The 20,396-nt window shown below is 39.9% G+C and overlaps 1 protein-coding gene and 1 long non-coding RNA gene across 55 annotated transcripts in view; one reads left to right on the top strand and one right to left on the bottom strand.

Annotated features, from left to right (window-relative positions):
• Positions 1–20,396, top strand: part of TENM3 (teneurin transmembrane protein 3) — a 1,278,808-nt gene that overhangs the window by 1,226,701 nt on the left and 31,711 nt on the right. For 40 of the 50 annotated variants that reach the window (XM_083630968.1, XM_083630934.1, XM_083630945.1 and 37 more), the window contains 7 exons: positions 3,507–3,774; positions 4,697–4,840; positions 8,588–8,837; positions 9,197–9,217; positions 15,357–15,589; positions 16,151–16,305; positions 18,941–19,815. In XM_083630968.1, the coding sequence (XP_083487094.1) occupies positions 3,507–3,774; positions 4,697–4,840; positions 8,588–8,837; positions 9,197–9,217; positions 15,357–15,589; positions 16,151–16,305; positions 18,941–19,815 (1,946 nt within the window). The remainder of the gene's footprint in view (positions 1–3,506; positions 3,775–4,696; positions 4,841–8,587; positions 8,838–9,196; positions 9,218–15,356; positions 15,590–16,150; positions 16,306–18,940; positions 19,816–20,396) is intronic. The other 10 variants (XM_083630928.1, XM_083630939.1, XM_083630932.1 and 7 more) reach the window with 1 other exon arrangement.
• LOC310770532 overlaps positions 15,463–20,396 on the bottom strand; it is a 66,195-nt gene continuing 61,261 nt past the window's right edge. For 3 of the 5 annotated variants that reach the window (XR_014552237.1, XR_014552238.1, XR_014552241.1), the window contains exon 4: positions 15,492–15,599. This is a non-coding gene — a long non-coding RNA (uncharacterized lncRNA). Of the gene's footprint in view, positions 15,600–20,396 lie in introns of all 5 variants that reach the window. The other 2 variants (XR_014552239.1, XR_014552240.1) reach the window with 1 other exon arrangement.

The following is a 20,396-nucleotide window of genomic DNA, read 5'->3' as shown; positions in this document are numbered from 1 at the left end:
GACCTATACCACGTTTCAAAACGAAGAGTTGTTTTTATTTTGAAATTAAGGACTGCTATGTAATATTATTTAGGCAACTCAAAACATTCTGCTATAAAACTTGTGTTTTAGACTCATAATGCCCTACTCCATTAGCATTGCAAGGTGGAAGGGGATGAAACATAATCATTCGTTGATGTGGACTGGAAGCCTAAAGGAAAACACAGAATAATTAAGCAGGAGCCAGTTTTATCTGTCACTGTTATGCCGCTGCCTTTGGTTACTGCAGATGAGATCAAAAGTTAGTTTCAAAATACTACCCGTGGCAACATAGCTTTGATTTTTGGCAGTAGCTGATGAAATGTCTAAACTCAAGTCTATAAACAATTAAAATTAATAATTTACAAGCCTCTCGGTAAAGTGCTTTGAAAGAAAGGATTATTTTAAGAAAAAAGTAAACTTTCACACCTTGATTTTATTTAAACTGTACTAATATGAATAGTTTTTTTATGATGTGTGGGCATATTAGCGCTGTTGCTAATACATATCTGATACGTATTTTTGCAGGAAAACATAAATTATAGGGGTGCTTTCTCCAAACTCTGTGCACTCACAGGATTCTTACCTTCTGTTGTAGAAGTGACGCATATATATAATTCCCAAGGGCTGAATGTTAAGCTCAGATGCACAGTACATAATATTGAATATCCTCATCTCTCACAAAAACCATTAGTCACAATAAATCAATACAGTTCCAGGCTTTCCAGAACAGTGTAATTTTTCAAAGAAATTATCAAGCAAGACATATAAAGTATGTGTAAGTGATAACTTGAAAAACAAAACAAATAAGTTCATTTCCATTTGGTTTTCCTTCACTAGAATCAGCTACAGTAGTAAAATGAGTTGGCAACATTCTGCACCATTTTCATAGCATACCAGTGTGCTACTCTAGTTATGGATTCAAAACCTTATTAACACTTTACTGTTTGCCAGGACAGTCTGGTGGCAGAAAAGAACAGCAATCACAGATAACATTAAGCCAAGGTGTATGATTTGTTCAAATCATAATGTAGACAATCCTTGACTTAGTTTGATATCTTAATCAACACTCATGATCTGTTTCTGTCCAAGCAAATTACCACGTGAAGCCAAAGTTTGCTGTTGGCTTCCTGAACATGGTTATTTGGGAGAAACAAACCATAAGCACTGGTTCAGACATCACACTAAAACTAAAGTTTGTTGTTCATTGCTCCCAGCTAGACAAAGGAAAAGGTGAAACACCAGAATGCAGCTTGGGCTCATTTTCTTGAACAGTATGCAGTGGAGCCTGGGCAATTGCCCCATCCACGATCAGGTGACAGCACTTGCCACCCCCGCATGCCATGCTATTGAAAGGGGTCCCTCCCACTCCCTAGAAGTTTTTTTTTTTTTCAGGGGGAGGAGGGGGCAGAGCTTCCTTCCACTTGCAGTTTTCAAGACCTAACCCACAATTGCAGGATTCTGTTTGGGGGAAGGGAGGCTCTTGCCTGGTAAACGTGGGTATTCAACTCAGTTTTGCTCAGTTTTAAATGAATGAACGTAGCTTAGTTAGTGCCATTAATTTCAGTGGGTCTGCTTTGAGTAAAACTTGCATTGAATACTGCCTATGCTGTTAACCAGTGAGGCAGTACTTCTTCATGATTCCTGCCACCGTGCCCCCCTCATGAAAGCTCATGGAGCCACATGAAGTGTGGTGTGCCCTGAGATCTTGCAAAGGGAGATGCTTCGCTCCAAACTTGGGCCATGGCGGCTGTTGCGTTGCCCTGCAAATTGCCTGGATAGCATCAACACCTCCTAAACTGGAATGCTGCTGAGCAGTGCAGATCTTTCCTTGATGGCTCCTACCTGGAAGCTTGGTTTAGGCTAACTTTGAGGCAGCTTTTTGAGTTGGTGGCCAACATCCTGAGAATTGAGCTTTATGTGTTTCAGAGGCACCATATTTTAGTGATATGAGATTTATCGTTGTCTTTTTAGAAATCTTCTCATCTTAATGGAGCTGTTTGGTGGCTTTACAGCTAAAGCTTTAGTGGTGTGGTTAAGAAAAAAATCTAGTTGGAAGTCTTGAATGAAATAAAGATGATTGACTACCTTAATCCATGGAAGACAGAAACCCATCTTGTCTAACTATCACCCACACACTTTTCTAGGCAAGAAAGGCTCTAAAAAGAAGATTGAATCATTGTGCTCTCCTGATATGAGAAAGGGTTGAATATTGATCAGAATGCATGAGGAAGCTTTCCCTAAGGCAGCCATCTAGCTTGAGAATGAAAGGAAAGAAAATTTCTGTTTTAAACATCTTCCTTGAAAAATTGCCAATGTAAATATTCTGAAGGCAATATTTTGAAATGCCATACAACAAAACCATTTTAGTAATTAGAACTAAATTGTGAAATATAGTAAGTAGAAGCAGGAAAATCAGAGAGGGTTATGTTTAGACTTTAAAGAAGAGCAGCTCATTTCTGCAAAAGAAGTGAGGTGCCACTCCACTTTCCCAGAGGTATGTCTTCATGCACATCCTCTTGCCATACCATCCTAGGCTGAGAGGCCCCAGACTACACAGATGATGTCAGAAGGGCCAAACACACCAGTGGTTCATCAGACTGCAGAAGCAGCTGCTGTGAAGGCTGAGTGCCATTTCCCTCTCACCTGAAAGGGCAGCTCTTCCAGGGGTTTTGCAGGATACACTGTCATCCTGCTCACCAGAGCCTCAACCCAGGTAGAAAGAGACTCATACAGCTCTCAGCCTGCATGTCCAAAGGTGTCTGGCCTTCCCCCATCTCCTTTCCCAGCCTGCTTCTTGAGGGCTTCAGCATTGGCAATAAATGCCCTCACATCCATTTCCTCTTCACCCACATCAGCAGCCAGTTGATGAGGGATATATTTCAGGGAAGTTTTGTGTGGCTTTTTAAAGGAACCATGGCAAGACAGGAAATAAGTTTGACTGGACCGTAAGAGGCAAATTTCCCAGATAGAAAGGTTCCAAAATAAAAAGCAGAAGGGCATGTGTGCATGCCTGTCCTATGATGCTGCAGTGCTTCAATCCTGCTGGATTTACCAACCAAAATTTGAGAGCAGGATGAAATTTTGGTTTAAATTTCTGGTTTAAACACACAAAGAGCACAGCACCAAGCCGGCTCATGAAGGAGGGGAGGCATACAGACCATTCCTTCCTAAACCATTGTCTTTTACAGCACTCAGATCACAGTATTTTGTACACATGTACATATGTAACAGTTATTTTATAGGTAGTACATCCACTGATGCAGCAATTGCTGTAGCAAATAAGGTTGTAAAAACTTTTGCATATATTCATCCTAAAAAAACCCATCACATCATGCTTCAGAAGTTTAGGTAGTCAGCCCAATGGTTGTTTAAACAATTGTATCTTTCTACAGAAAACGTATTTCTGATAGTTTCTGATCAATCACATGCAGTAAAATTCTTGCTAGTTGAGATTAATTTGTCATTTTCCTCTTTTTATTTTTTAGGTACTACATGAGGAGACCACAGTCCCAGGAACTGATTTGAAATTGTCTTATTTAAGCTCCAGAGCTGCAGGGTATAAATCCGTTCTTAAGATCACCATGACGCAGTCAGTGATACCATTTAACTTAATGAAGGTTCATCTCATGGTGGCAGTGGTGGGAAGACTTTTCCAAAAATGGTTCCCTGCATCCCCAAATTTGGCTTACACATTCATATGGGATAAAACTGACGCGTATAACCAAAAGGTCTATGGTTTATCTGAAGCTGTTGGTAGGTCTTATTTGTGTTGTTATGGGTTTTGTTTGCTTGTTTGCATTATCTAGAAAACATAGAATAATATTTAATAATGAAGATATACGAGTTCAGTATACTGTGTAGAATGAATGTAAACTTTTAATTGTTAACAATTACTGTTACAACAGCTTACTATTAACAGTAAATTGTTGTAAGCTGACTTGAGGGCTCTTCTTAGAGTTGAAATGTGGTATAGACATATTTTTCCATTTTTATAAGAAGAATGGAACTGTAAAATCACAAAGGAATTACACTTCGTTTGTAATTATCACATCTAACCAAACTAGTACCTGGAAGTAACAAATTGTGAGGACTGTTTTGATCAGGTCTGAGACAGACTTAAGATGGGGAAAATAGTTGCACCATCATTTTCGCAGACAAAGTCTTGGACTGCCTGTGGTGCTTTCAAAAAACAAAATGATTTTAATTGCCTTAAATTGCTATTAAACATCTGATGTTTTTCAACAACTCAAGGCTTTAAATTATTTCAAGGAAGCATCAATATATCATGTGTATATAGAGCTTCAAGCTTTAATCAGTCAGTACAATTAATTGACTGAAACGTCAGTCACAGATTAAAATTTGCTCCCTGAATATAATTGCTAGGGTTGACACGGTGCACGGAACTCCTGAACTAATTCTAGCCAAGCAGGCTATACAGGTGTGTCACCTCCATCCCTGCAAAAGATTTGTTGAAAATTATAAATATATATTTTCTAGATTGTATCTTAACACTAACCCAGAGGAAAAACTGATATTCTAAGTGTGTTGTGTTAACAGGCCAAGAAACCTCCCTGTAATTGGAAACCCTGTTCAGTGAAAATACTTAGAACCTGTCTTCGGGTATCTAGAGAGGAAGGGTAGTTTTAATAATAAATATTTTTCTTTTTAATTCCAGTATCTGTAGGTTATGAATATGAATCTTGTTTGGATCTAACACTGTGGGAAAAACGGACAGCTATTTTACAAGGCTATGAATTGGATGCCTCCAACATGGGGGGCTGGACCCTAGATAAGCACCACGTCCTGGATGTTCAGAATGGTAAGTCTCCATTTTATTCTAATATTCTTTTTTTCTGGACTCATACTGACAATGTAATTAATTCATTGTCTGTCAAACAAAAGTTATGAGTAATACACATTCATGACTATCCTAGAATTATTCTTTAATTTGAATTAATGTTGAATTTATAAGCATAGCTTCAGTCCATGCCAACACCAGGAAATGTTTTCCTCTTCATACTACATAAAAACATTATGCTGTGCCTAGTCTTCCCCCACCAGATGTGTTTCCATGGAACTGTGTCAAGTACAGCTAGCATTATTGCTCCTCTTTTGCCTCACTAGCATGAATACTCCTGTATTTCTATGCAAATAAATAAGTGTTTCCTAAGCCTCTCATTGTCAATTCGAATATTTGGTGGGGAAATGTATTTTATACAAATATGTTATTGGGGGAGGAGGAGGTTTTTAGTCCACAACAGAACTGGCACTGGTATGCAGGAAATATGCACCATTCCTACTTGTCTCCAATACCAATTCCATTCAGAGCTAAAAAGAATCAGATATGGCGCTAGCACCTGTCATTAAGTTGCCCCCCCTTCTGAATTCTGCTGTGTACCTGAGGCTCTCTTCCAAAAACTTCATCCATTTTCCTTCCATTTCCAGTGGTTCTTCCTTGCTTCATTAACTTTCCTTTACTCATTTTTACATATCTTTATTATTTAATTCCAACTATTCTTTTATTCTTTTACTTCTTTTAAATCTCTGGTATTTACTGCATTTCCCCCCCCTTAAATCTCTGATAAAAATCCATGTTTCAAAAAAAGGAAAAGGAAAACCCATGTTTCCTTCCCATAGTTCTCTGCTTGACCTGCTTTCTCCAACCTTTTTCTTCTTCTCTGTCATCGCTAATGATGTTGTTGTTGTTTAGCAGCTAAACTGTGATCCTAAGTACACTTACTCAGGCACAAGCTCCTCTTTCACTTGTGGCTTCCAAGTAAATATGTCTGATTTACTGGAGAGCTTTATTGTTTCAGTTAAACAGTTTGCTTGATGCCCCATGAAGCTTCTTCATTCAAACAGTTTATGCTTAAATATATTGGGACTTCCATAGCAGTATGACTCCAGCTACAACTGCAATATAGCAACATGTATATTTTCTTCCATATTATGAAACACATTACAAGTTGCATGGAGGAAATACTTCTCCTGTCATTGGAACGCTGCCAGTTTTAGAGTGAAATGTGCCTGCCATTTAACTGCAGGCGGCAATGACACACAGGTACTTAGTAAAGGTGACTAATGACACTCATGTTGACTGGAAGTTATGTAATGGAAGCAGAGAAATGATCTCAGATTTAAGATAGGCAAAGACCTATCTTAGAAAGGAGGAGGCCAGGATGCAGAATGTTATGGAAGCCAAAGGGCACCGAAATAATGTCTAAGAACTAGTTAACAAGATCATGTTTTTTGGTATGTAATTCTAGCTATTATGGGATTAGTTACAGAGAGACTTCGTTTCATGTGAATATGGTACATTTCACTGGGAGGCAAGGGTTAATAAGTGTACTGCCATTGAATGCCAATGCAACTTATCATGGGAACTGGCACAAAGCAAGTAAGCACTGAGATAATTACGTGTACATTCATTTTCCTCATTTTGTTGTTCAGTAGTTTCTGATCATAAGGTGAGTCAGCCATGCTCCTAAATTTATGCTCAGGGGACTGTTTGACAAGTAATGACTTTTCAAAGTGATGCCTGTCTAATTGAATAAATGAAGTGGCTAGTTGTAATGACAGGGTGGATGAGCAGGGGAAATTTATTCACAAGGGAGCAAAGACAGTGACAGGTGTTTATACGGACACCCTGAATCACAGCAATAAATATTCTAATGTTCATCTTTCCCCCTGTGGTAATAGAAGAGAGATGCGAAAGGGCAATTTTTCAAAGTAATGACAGAATAAATCAGGTACCATAGTGCTGAGTGCTGACTTGTATGATACCTCTGATGAAAATTATAGAACTCAGCTATTTCAGCAAAATTATGGTTTCCTGATTGTCATAAATGATGTGATCATAGGAAGGGGATTTCAGATTCCATTAGTGCATTCTCGTTCCAACTTTTCTTGGGGAAATGTAATCCATGTGCTGTTATGATGCAGCCTCATTTACATGGCTTTTCTTTTATATTTCATAAGCCATTTTCATTTCCTCTTATTTCATAATGTTCTCCGTCCTCTGGTATACCTCTCTCGGATTGCATGGCATTAGAAAAGTAATTGGCACAGCCCAAGGAACATGTTCTGTTTATGGAAAATATCTACCCATTGAAATTCAAATTAAAAGTAACCTTAGGTTGGAGAAAGCTGTCATAGAACTTCCTAAATGTATTTTAACAGTTATTGTGGGACAAAAATAAATTCATTAGTACTGCTATCTTTGAAATATTGTACACTTGATCAATAAAGCAAGTATTACTATACAGTACAAAGTGACATGTGGTTTCCATGGATTATAACACATTGAGATTTACTGTGGAATAAGTGTAACAGTAATAGCAGACAGTTCTCACAGCAGACCTTGACTGAGTCTTTAATCAGGATAATAATGAGGATAGTGGTAATGTTTTAACAAAATATAGTTGTAATCGTGAAAGCCTAATATTAGGCACATATATTGCTTCTCCACATTTCCTGTGAAGGCCATAAAAATGATGCTGGAGAAATGCTTCTTCTTTTCCCAATGATTCTTGCCCAAACATTTTTGTTGTGTTTGACATATGAGTACAGAACTGCAGATACATTATAGAGCCGGGTTCTGCTAGCAAAGACAACTTATTCTTTTGCGTAAAATAAGACCATTTGACAATGGGAAATTGAGGCTGTCAGAAAACTTATTTACAATAATAGTTTACTGGTATAATGTTGTGGGTGTGTGATGCGTAACAGGACATATGTAAGCAATTTATTCTAACAGTGCAGAATAAACGAACAGGAATGCATCATTCCAAACCAACATTCACCCAAATCCAACTGAGAAAAATGCACATGCAAATGGGTACTGTGTATGTTTCCCAGAGCCAAAAAATCCAGTTTGGGAGATTCTCAAGTCAAGTGGTTTTAAATAGAATGAGTTGCCTGCTTGGGAGGAAGGAGAAGGAACATAGAACTGTATTTAGGTCAGAAAGCGATTTTTTATGGCAATCCAGTGGGGGGTTGCACAGGAACAGCTCAGCTTCTCAGCCATGAGAAGCACATGCACAGCACCCACTTGTATATCATTGCTCCCTATTGGATTGCCCCAAGGTAACTGTTGCAAACACGAGTTCTGCCCATTTCTACTTTTCCAGATGTATCCTTTTTTTAAGCATTTGCCAACTTTTCATAGAAGTTTGTTATTAAAAACATCACTGTTATCTTACATACTTTTTTCTCTTGCTGTGGTTGTTCTGATTACCTTCTGAGCTGATTGTAAATATGAACAGTGATATTTTGATCCTTTTTCACAAAGAGTTTCATTCAGTGGGTGGGAGTGAAATGGATGGCCACATGTGCAACAGGCTTCTAAAGTGCCACTTCCAGATAGCAGCTTCCAGTTCTTATGGGCAAGCTTCTCTTGAATTTCAGGAGAACCAGCGTGGTGGTCATTGTCCTCTCTCTTGATCTTGACACCTTTGAAATACAGTCCAGTGTGGAATATTAAATGTATTTAGTATTTTCTGATCAAAATATGTAACTGGCAAAAATACTCCACTGATGTAGGAAACCATATTTGTGTTTTCTCCAGGAATCCTCTACAAAGGCAATGGGGAAAATCAGTTCATCTCTCAGCAGCCACCAGTTGTCAGTAGTATAATGGGCAATGGTCGACGACGTAGCATTTCTTGCCCAAGTTGCAATGGTCAAGCAGATGGCAATAAGCTTTTGGCTCCCGTTGCCTTAGCTTGTGGTATTGATGGAAGCCTGTACGTAGGGGATTTTAACTATGTTCGACGGATATTCCCATCTGGAAATGTAACAAGTGTTCTTGAACTAAGGTATATCTTTATCTACTCCTAAAACATTTGGTTTCGAGATTATGTGATGAATCAGTCATTTTATGATACCATGTTTCCATATACACCTGAACACTGTAATAAAAATGCAAATGCTTTAAAAATAATATTTTAAAATGAGGTTGAAGAAAGATGGGACATTTTCTCAAGCCATTTACTCATGGAGATAGCTGTCAAAATATCTCAGCTATTCAGATGATAAAAAATGACTGAATGGAATTACAATCAGCAACCTTATCAGACCATTACCTATTTACTGTTCCCTCTTTTAACAACTTTTCATCTAACTTTTTTTCTAATACTCTTTTTTTTACTCTTCCTTTCCTTGCCTTCCCACCAAGAAATAAAGATTTTAGACATAGGTAAGCATTTTAAGCATGTTCGTACTTTTTGTTCAAAGTGTTCTTTCCTTTAAAAAAGAATGAACAAATAAATTCAATAGATTGAAGTGCTGTAAAAATTGTTACGATCATAAGGAAGGAGTGCTCTATAAAAGTGACTATTTTTGCCTTAAATCAAAGAGAGGTATAAGTTTGGAAGATTGCTACTATTCAACATAACCCAAATTCTTTCCCCGTCCTAGTTAAAATAGTAATATTTTATCATAAGGCATCCCAGGAAAGTCATTTAAAGGATAGGGTATAAATGTCTGAAATGACTAGATAAATAAATAAAAACATTGCTTGCTCCCCATCACTTTTTGTTTTCCATTTCCAGCCTGTCTGTAAGGTATTGCTCCAATTTTTCCTTCTTGATGTGCTTATGTAATCCCTGCCTCACTCATTCACTATCATCCTCTCCTTTTCATTGTTCTATCCTTGCCCTGAATGCTACAGACAGAACTTTCATTTTGTCTTTGCATCACCTGAAATGCTGTGTGTTTCAGTGGAGTCAATTCAAACATTCAACTGCCAGGTTTATAATAACCAGTGATACGGAAATACAGTGATGGGCATGTTATGTGTGCAACATGCCTGCGCCACTTAGCAGTGGAGAACAAAGCCAGCTATGTGGCTCAATGGCAGAACAATCCCTGGCATCTCCAGGTAGCGCTAAGGAAGACTCGTACCTCAGATTCCAGAGAGAGAGCATCAGTCACTGCGGACAGATACATTAGCCGAGGTCTAACTCAGTATAGATAAATAGATAAATAGTAGATAAATAGGTACCGCTCTGGCGGGAAGGTAAACAGTGTTTTCGTGCGCTGCTCTGGTTTGCCAGAAGCGGCTTAGTCATGCTGGCCACATGACCCGGAAGCTGTACGCTGGCTCCCTCGGCCAATAAAGCGAGATGAGCACCACAACCCCAGAGTCAGCCACGACTGGACCTAATGGTCAGGGGTCCCTTTACCTTTACCTCAGTATAGGGACGCGGGTGGCGCTGTGGGTTAAACCACAGAGCCTAGGACTTGCCGATCAGAAGGTTGGCGATTCGAATCCCCGCAATGGGGTGAGTTCCTGTTGCTCGGTCCCTGCTCCTGCCAACCTAGCAGTTCAAAAGCACAAAGTACAAGTAGATAAGTAGGTACCGCTCCAGCGGGAAGGTAAACAGCGTTTCCGTGTGGTGTGCTGCTCTGCTTTGCCAGAAGCGGCTTAGTCATGCTGACCACATGACCCAGAAGCTGTACGCCGGCTCCCTCAGCCAATAAAGCGAAATGAGCACTGCAACCCCAGAGTCGGCCACGACTGGACCTAATGGTCAGGGGTCCCTTTACCTTTAACTCAGTATATGACATGGCAACATCCTATGCCATACAGAGCAAACTGTAGATGATTCACACTGAATTATGGCTAGGCATATCTTTAAAGAGGAGGGTGATAAAACAGCAAGGACAGTGCTTTGCTTTCTGTTCTGTGATCACAGTGACTGCCACTAGCTAGAATGAAGTGGGCAGAGTTCAGTCTGAAAGTATTTGCTAGACACATGCATTACATCACTGCTGTGTGCCACAGCTGCTAAATGTGTCATGCAAAATGCAGGGTGACATTAAGAAACCCTCCTTATTATCATGCATGCTTCATCTTTATTTTTGGTCTTTCTCCCCCTCTTACACAAATCCCCAGAGACTTACATTTTATTTTATTACGTCTGGTTTCTGTTGAAATTCACTCGGGCTTCTGGTTATACTGCCTCATGTGGGTTTTCTTCCTTAACTGTGAAAGGTTTTTTATATTTCAGAATTAATGTTTCACATATGTTGCTTTGTGTAGTGTCGGCAAGTAGCATTTTCTCCATGACTAAATATAATATGCACCCTTATTTTAAATTATAAGCATAGCTGTCAGCTGTTCTCATATCATTCTGAAGGTTCACTGTTGCTTAAAAAAAAAAATCCAGTGCCCTCTGTCCATTGAAACCAGCTGATGCTTTAACAGTCATTAGATAGAATACTTTGTAAATTCACATTTTAATATTATACCAAATGCAAAATATGACATGCATTCAAAAGTTGTTACACATGGCTCCCTGCGTTCTGTTGTTCATCTGTTGCTAAGCATATTGGGGAATTAAGAACATATGTTAAGTAATACCCATTTTCTGTGATTTAACTATATTATACAGCACTCGTACTCTCAAATACTACTTTTTATTTATTACTGGAATAGGGAAAGTGAATGTGTGATCCATATATCATTCTTCTGGAGTAATCCACTTATCTTTAGTGGGGAAACTCTTTAGCCTTTGGAGAACTAAGGGCAAAAATAGTTGCATGTTCAGTGTTATATGAGTTGCACTTCCTGGATAGACTAGTGTGGTTCTGCTACAAAAGGACATTTCTAGAGGGAAGCAGGCAATTGTGTATTAATGTTGAGTTCAACTTCTTTGAGATTAGTGCACTACTACAGAGATTCCCTAGAGAAATACAAAGATGTATAAAGAGCTGCAGAGGCAACTGCAGTAGCAGAGACTGGATATTTTTCTGTCTATGAAGGATTTTTACTACACCAAGTATGCCCTGTAATGCCTACATTAAGGTAAAGATTTTGTTTCAATAGAAAGAAGGGAATATCCCATGTTAGTCAAAAACAGCCATTTTACAGCCAGCCAAGATTATTATTGTCAATCTCTAGAGCGCAGAGTCTTTGAAGTCTCCTGAGTTGAGGTTATTTTCAGTGCCGTGGATTCTCATGGAGCATGCTAATGATTATTCTTCAGAGATTCATCTGCCTTGTGCGGGGCAGGCAATAGCACAGCTAGTGTCATTTTCAAAATTGTACTAAAATGATTTCTCTACTCATGTTAGAAATGTTGTACTTGTCAGGAGCCTCCACTAGAATTATCCACACATTTTCATTGATTTAATAATCCTAATGGCAAAGAAATCAGATGACTTGTTCATTCAGCATTCATCCTCATATGCTGGTATAAAGCTTACACAGTGGTTAGACTATGTCCCGTCTTTATTGAGCATTTGTTCTGAATTGTTTACAGGGCAGTTATATAACCATGAACATTGATCATTTGACAACTTTCCCCAACCAAGGCTGAGGTTGTAAACTAATTCCTGAGCTGTGCCTTTTCATGATGCACGTGGGGCTTCAGATTATTGAACGCTCTTATTTCCCCCACATAGAAACATAACATGTTAGGGAGACAGGTTCTAGTTTAGTTTTGTCCCTGACATTGTGTTTTCTTTGTGCAGTTTTTTTTGGCAGGGGAGCAGGATACGGCATTCACTCATGTAGGTCTCTACCTAAAGCTGTACAGACCATTTCAACCATTTAAGTTAAAACTTCTCCATCTATAAAACTCCAAAGATAACTTTCCTTACATTAATATGCTATTTGGGGCCATTCTTTTCACCATGCAAATAATAAATGGGGTGTGTGTGTTGTGTGTTCACTTTCTCCTTTTATCAGTGATGGAGTTCATTGGTCAAAAATTCAACCAACCACAATATACTGCAAATTATGTGTTTTAAGCTTTAATTTTAAACTGTTCGTCATTCTACAACCAAGCTAATTGCCCTGAAACTTATCCAAAGTTGGATTTTATATAAATATTTTTTTATGCCAATAATTAAAGCACTATCCGTACACCTGGTGCTGTTCAAAAAAAGAATTGCATATAACAAATAAGCACATTAATGAACAGAGATTAAAAGTACATATATAAAAAGGCATATATATCTTTTAAAATCTATTATTACCATCATAGTTTAGGTTCAGGGTTGCACAAAAACCTCTTTTAAGTTACGTGGCTAGTTCTCAGAAATAGAGAAAAGCTAAATCTAGTTAATAGAGCATTCAGAAGTTTAAAAAAGGCAAATAAAAACCCTTTTTCTGCTCAATTGACTACATCCTAGTTGTGAAGTCCTGCAGCACCCCCTAGACTCCGTATCCAGTGCAGTGGAACCAGTCGCACTGCCCTAAATTTGCCTCTGCTTTGGACCAGGTTATCTGACAATCAACTCCACCACTTGCTTGGGTCCTAAAGTCATCTACGTAGAGATACTTCTTCAAGTGCCCATGCCAAACGTGATGAGGTAGAGATAGAACTTTTTTTGTGGTGGCTCCCCAGTAATTGAATAACCTACCTAAAGGGGCTCAACCAGCTTAGTGCCAGGTGCAGACCTTTTCTTGGGCTTTTCAGTCTTTAAAAACGTTTAGTAGTTTTAGCTCTTTCACAGTATTGTTATACCATGTTGCTTATTTTATTTTGTGCCTATTCTGCTGCTGTTTTATTTTGTTTCGGATGTTACATTGCTTTAGTTGTATGCTTTAGAAATGTCTGTGCTCCAAAATGTAATTTGTTCACAACTTGTTTATGTTGGCCTCGGTTGCCTTTTGCAAACAGAAGTACATTAGCACTGTGTTATATTTATGAAAAACAAGGCACTATGTTTTGTGAACAGATGCTCAGATATCACCAAGATTGGTAGATACATTTTAGCACTGCATTTGCAAACACATTAGAGATGCAACTGACTGCCGTGGCACTTGGGCTCTGTGTGTTAGCAGACACTAGCACTGCCATCTATATATTCATTTCAGTTCTGAGCACCATAACTCAGATGCACTGTCATAGATGCAACTAATTAAGCTTCTGGATTGTATCTTTGAGCAACAAATGTATTCTCTAGAGCTACTCATTCCATAGGAGAGAAATGTTTCAGTTGTATAAGGTTTATGGTGTCTTGTGCTCTGTGTTCTTTGAAAAGTGGCTTTATTTCATAGAAGGATGGTCCAGCATATTTGGTAGTTTTATGTGAAAGTTTGTAATGATTTAAGATGACTTAAGACAAGAAACTGAACTTACTTCTAAAATATGCCATCTGACCTGCTAAATCACATCCAGTAATCACATGCCTTCCAATCAGTAGCATGAACAGTCTCTTCTGTTTATGAATATTATGCATCATGGACTCAAGTGGTCTAGATTACTTGAAATAATATAGTTAGTGACATAGGTGCAATTTGAAAAACATAGGCTGTAGAGTGATCTAATCCAGTGCTATTGATTTGAAGGTAATACTCAAAATGACGTTTGCACATTTATATAATTAAAAGGAACCAAAACGGTGTTTATTCCATTACCTTTCCGCAAGGTGGAAGAATCCATCAACACTCTTCCCGTCTTTTAAAAATATGTATTTATTTGACTGTTTCTCAATTGCAAAACAGCAATACACTAACCAACTTTTAACTAACCAACATTACATTAAACACTTAGGTAAAGGTAAAGGGACCCCTGACCATTGGTCCAGTCATGGCCGACTCTGGGGTTGCGACACTCATCTCGCTTTATTGGCCGAGGGAGCCGGCGTACAGCTTCCAGTCATGTGGCCAGCATGACTAAGCCGCTTCTGGCGAACCAGAGCAGCACACGGAAACGCCGTTTGCCTTCCCGCCAGAGCGGTACCTATTTATCTACTTGCACTTTGACGTGCTTTCGAACTGCTAGGTTGGCAGGAGCAGGGACCGAGCAACGGCAGCTCACCCCGTCGTGGGGATTCGAACTGCCAACCTTCTGATCGGCAAATCCTAGGCTCTGTGGTTTACCCACAGCACCACCCGCATCCCTTCATTAAACACTTCAAACAAACGCACTGATTTTCACTTACACATTCTCTTTTCAGAGTTGACACATAACATACAATGTGTTTAAAACAACAGCAGCACATCAACACTTTCTGTTCCCCCTCCCACCCTTAAAAATACTTTGCAGAAAGTAAGAAGCAAGCATACCATGTTTTCATTGGGCCTTTTTGATACCATTATGACTAGGGGTGAAGTGAGATTGACACTGCAGTGCAATAAAAGCGGTTTGAACACAGATTTGCTGCATTCAGAGCTGTTGGTCCCCAAGACTAAGAATGTGTGTTAAGATCACTTCCACCACACTCAGCTATGGCTGCCTGTCTTCACTCTAATTTTTGAATGGCAACAGGGGTTGCTTGCTTCAATTATTTGCTTTCTAAGTCAATTGATAGACTGTCTTTTGAAATGTAATAGTGAATATTGCTTACTGTGCTAAAACGTGTTGTTTCCCTTTCTGCAGCAGTAACCCGGCTCATAGATACTACCTTGCAACTGACCCAGTCACAGGAGAATTGTATGTTTCTGACACCAACACACGAAGGATTTACCGTCCAAAGTCACTCACTGGGGCAAAGGACTTGACAAAAAATGCTGAAGTGGTAGCAGGAACTGGGGAGCAGTGCCTTCCATTTGACGAAGCCAGATGTGGTGATGGTGGCAAGGCTGTAGAAGCGACACTCATGAGCCCCAAAGGTGGAGGAAACTGTCAATTTATGAAGAGCAAAACACAGTTCAGTCAGCACACACAAGAGCATTTCATGCTACCTAGTTATTTATTCATTCAGACCTGTGTTTCCAAAAGCTTGTTTTCAGTTTGTGAATGGCAAAGTTATCCAAAAGTATAACTGCAGAAAGTGAGGTTTTTAGTTCCCCACCCCCACTGAATATTAATCATTTATTATAATTCATTATAAATATTTTTTCACATTCCACTTATGCCACAAAGACTTCATACTGAGCAAATTGCAAAGGGTCCAGTCCAGAAACAATATTTAAATGAGTCCATTAGGAGCAGTGCTTGTTGGATTTCACCCCCCACAAGCAGAATGTTTTCCTTTCATACATGTTGTTCTAATATAAACCTCATGAGGCTGCATGTGATGTTTAAAACCTATCATTTTTGTTAATATTTTCAGACCCATTTTCTGGCTTTGTGGGAAAAGATGAATAAACAGAGCAGGAAAATAGGTTTAATAGTTTTGATCAAAAACAAGTAACAAACTCTTGGTGTTATGTTTTGTTTCTTTACCCAAGGAGTGGCAGTTGACAAAAATGGATTAATCTACTTTGTTGATGGGACTATGATCAGGAAAGTGGACCAGAATGGAATAATATCAACATTACTTGGCTCAAATGATCTGACTTCAGCTAGACCTTTAACATGTGATACCAGCATGCACATCAGTCAGGTATTTAAAAAAACAGACCTATTAGTTGTTTTAGGGGGACCATGATAGAAACGCAGCACACAGGTAAATTATGAAACTTCCTCCCACAGGAGGCAGTGACTGCAACCAACCGAGATTGCCTTAACAGAAGACTAAAATTCATGGAGGAGAGGGCTATTGATAGCTATTTGTTAGCCATGATAGCTACCGTATTTTTCGCTCTATAAGGCGCGCCAGACCATAAGACACCGCTAGTTTTTGGAAGAGGAAAACAAGGGGGGGTGGGATTCTGAATCCCCGAAGCCAGTACAGCAAGTAGGATCGCTGCGCAGCGATCCCGCTTGCTGTCCTGGCTTCTGGGGTTCAGGACAGCGGGATCGCTATGCTGCAATCCCGCTGGCTGTTCTGGCTTCTGGGGTTCATGACAGTGGGATCGCTGCGCTGCAATCCCGCTGGCTGTTCTGGCTTCTGGTTTAGCTGCATGCAGCCTCTCCCCAGCAATGGGAGCTCTCCTCCTCGGGGAAAAGCCCCCAAGAGCCGCACACACACTCCACGGGGCTCTTTAAAGGGAGCGCTGAGCAGAGGCTCCTGCCTGCATTTGCTCCATAAGACGCACACACATTTCCCCTTACTTTTTAGGAGGGGGGAAGTGCGTCTTATAGAGCGAAAAATACAGTATGTTTTGGCTCCACGGTTGGAGGCAGCAATACTTCTTAATACCAGTTGCTGAACACAGGAGGGGAGAATGCTTGAAATCAGTACCATTGCAGACCCAGGGGCAGTGGAGCCAAGGCTGAGGGCATACACACAATAAAAACACAAGGCAGCAGTATTGGGATTTAATCAGGCCACAGCTTCTATTGATAACAGATGTCAGCAGCTTCTGGAGTAGGCATGTATCCTGAAATCAACCAGTGTTACTGCTGCTTGATCAAGGTTAAGGGTCACCTTCCAATGTGCATCACATATAGGAGACCCCCATGATCACTGGTGGGGGAACACTATGGCCCATTAGTCCCCAAGATGGAAGTCTGGATGTGTAGCACCCTAGGCTCCTTTAAGGAGATACTCCATGACAGCAGAGCAAGGAGGGCCATCCCCTGGCCTCCCAGACGGATCAAACCCAATGCATTGTCCACCAGGAAGTTATGTTAGTTGCTCTGGTGCAGGCAAATCCCTGCAGACAGGCCTAATGGGTCTGCAGGGAGAATTCTTCGCTGGCCCCAAATATGGTGACCCATGTACTTCCATAGCAAGGTCATGCTTACTTTCCCTCAGGCAGCCCATTAAGCCACATTAACAAGGGACGGAGGGTGAAGAATCCAATGTTGACTGAGGCCTGAGCTTTTATGACTAGAAAGCTGACCAGGAGGAAGTGCTCCCTCTGATCCACTTGCTTGCAATTGGCTGCTGAACCTTGCAAATAAGTCCTACAGTCACTGTGGCGAGAGGAGACAGAAGCTTCCCCTCCTGCCATGCTGAAGCTGCCATGACCGCACCAGGCCACCATGGCCACTCTCCTCAGTGCTGAGGGGGAACAGGGACTTAATTCTGAGTAAACATTCATAGAAAGGGTCCTTTCAAACAGTTAAGATATCATAAATGAGTTGTTTGCTTATGTATTTATGTATTTTTCAGATTTTTCCTGGGAAAGTGTAATTCCGGATTAGATGGCAATTTGATGACATGTATATATATTGTAGCTCCAATCCTAGAATAAGCAGGTGTCTAGAAGCATTCTGAACTGTTTTTTATACTATATCTTCACGATAAGGAGCTTATTCTAAGAGCATAAGTATCAGAATTATACACCTACTTTTACAATAAATTTTAGGGACAGTAGAGAAGACCATAATTATTTACAAGAGGTACAGTCATAAAATACAAGTGGAGCAGCAAATATATTAGAAAAGTATTGGCATTCTGATGTTTCTAATACCAACTTCTACTAATGCCTCTAGTCTGCAGTTTTGAACTCTGTGATATATTTTTTCAACAACAGATAACTTTTTCTATTGATTTCTATGGTTTCCCCCCAGCACTAAAGAGACTTGCTATTCTGAGAGAAAAATAATAGCAAACATTAATCTGTGTCATATTGGAAAAGATCTTACCTTTATTTAGCATTGGCATATTTTATATTTAGAAAAATATGATTTCTAAGTGCCAGATTCACCCAGAATTATAGTCATGACTCAGTCCCATTAAAACCAATGGAACAACTTAGCACAATTAACTTGTACTGCAGTCCTAACACCGCCTACCTGGGAGTAAGCCCCACTGAATTCAGTGTGGCTTACTTTTGAGTAGACATGGTTATGACTTTAGTCATGACTAACATTAACTGAATCAGAACCGTTACAAACATGTGCTCTTGGACTAAATGAAATGTAAATAAAAATAATGTTTTTAGCATTCAGTTTTAGTGTTTCCAGCACTCCAGTTTCCCTGGTTCCATTCCCCCCCTGCCCTTTATATACACCCTAGGGGCAATAATTTAAACTACCACATTTCCTTTTATATATGTAATTCTATGTAACTTCAGAAAAACAGAGAACTGTTTCAAAAGTGGTATCTCTAGCACTTGTTCAGTTAGAAAACTATCTTTGCTAAAGATAATAATTGGCTAATAAAACACTTTTCCTTTTTTTAAAAGGTGCGTCTGGAGTGGCCAACGGATTTGGCTATCAATCCAATGGATAACTCCATATATGTGTTAGATAACAACGTAGTTCTTCAGATTACTGAAAATCGGCAAGTCCGTATTGCTGCTGGGAGGCCAATGCATTGCCAAGTTCCTGGAGTGGAGTACACAGTGGGGAAACATGCTGTACAGACTACTTTAGAATCAGCCACAGCAATTGCTGTATCTTACAGTGGAGTGCTTTACATTACAGAAACCGATGAAAAAAAGATTAACAGAATAAGACAAGTCACAACTGATGGAGAGATCTCATTAGTTGCTGGAATACCCTCCGAGTGTGATTGCAAAAATGATGTTAACTGTGACTGCTACCAAAATGGTGATGGTTATGCTAAAGATGCCAAACTTAATGCCCCATCTTCTTTAGCTGCCTCACCTGATGGAACGTTGTACATTGCTGATCTTGGAAATATTCGGATACGAGCTGTGTCAAAGAACAAACCGTTGCTGACTTCAATGAATTTTTATGAAGTTGCCTCTCCAACCGATCAGGAACTCTACATCTTTGATGTCAACGGCACCCATCAGTACACGATGAGTTTAGTCACAGGAGACTATCTGTACAATTTTAGCTACAGTAACGACAACGACATCACGGCTGTAACTGACAGCAATGGAAATACGCTTCGTATAAGGCGAGATCCCAACCGGATGCCAGTGAGGGTAGTATCTCCTGACAACCAAGTTATCTGGCTAACTATAGGAACCAATGGATGTCTAAAAAGCATGACAGCCCAAGGGCAGGAGCTAGTCTTGTTTACCTATCATGGCAACAGTGGACTCCTAGCAACGAAAAGTGATGAGACTGGATGGACAACTTTTTTTGAGTAAGTAACACTAAATCATATACTGTTTTTAGGAGGCATGCTTGGCTTCATAGTATCACGAGGGGAAGAGAGGGAGGCTCATTTTGTCTGACAATTAGAAGAGTGCAACGTTGAATTAGCTATGGGGTCCTCTGCCTTGTCTTGGCCCCCCCCCCCCCCTTTGTCATATCTGCATTATTTATTTTTCCAACTCTGTGCAACAAAGCTTGTTTGTAGCTCTTTTTCTTCTTGCCAGCTTGTTGACATTACATCAGGGTCATTAACATGGCACCCAAGGGTGCACCTGCAGAAGCCTTTGCCCACTAGGTCCCTTCCCCACCGAAGGGACCCCAACCAGATGGGGCCTGGCAAAAAACATTCCACTGTAGCCAATAGAGTAGGTTGCAGTGTGTGTAGCGGCCACGTCAGTTTCTTCAGTTTGCAAATGTACCCAGGGATTCAAAAGATTTTCTGACCCCTGAACTGTTTAGTAGTGTTCATTGTGATCACTTCTGGCCACTCTCCATCTCATTAGAGGTGCAAGAGTAGCAGAAGCTGTTTAATGGAAGTGAAGAGGAGCTGAACCGAAAATACTGAATTCA

Source organism: Podarcis filfolensis, assembly GCF_964270895.1.
Source record: "Podarcis filfolensis genome assembly, chromosome: 9".
Classification (NCBI taxonomy): Eukaryota; Metazoa; Chordata; class Lepidosauria; order Squamata; family Lacertidae; genus Podarcis; species Podarcis filfolensis.
This window is presented reverse-complemented; position numbering and strand designations above follow the sequence as displayed.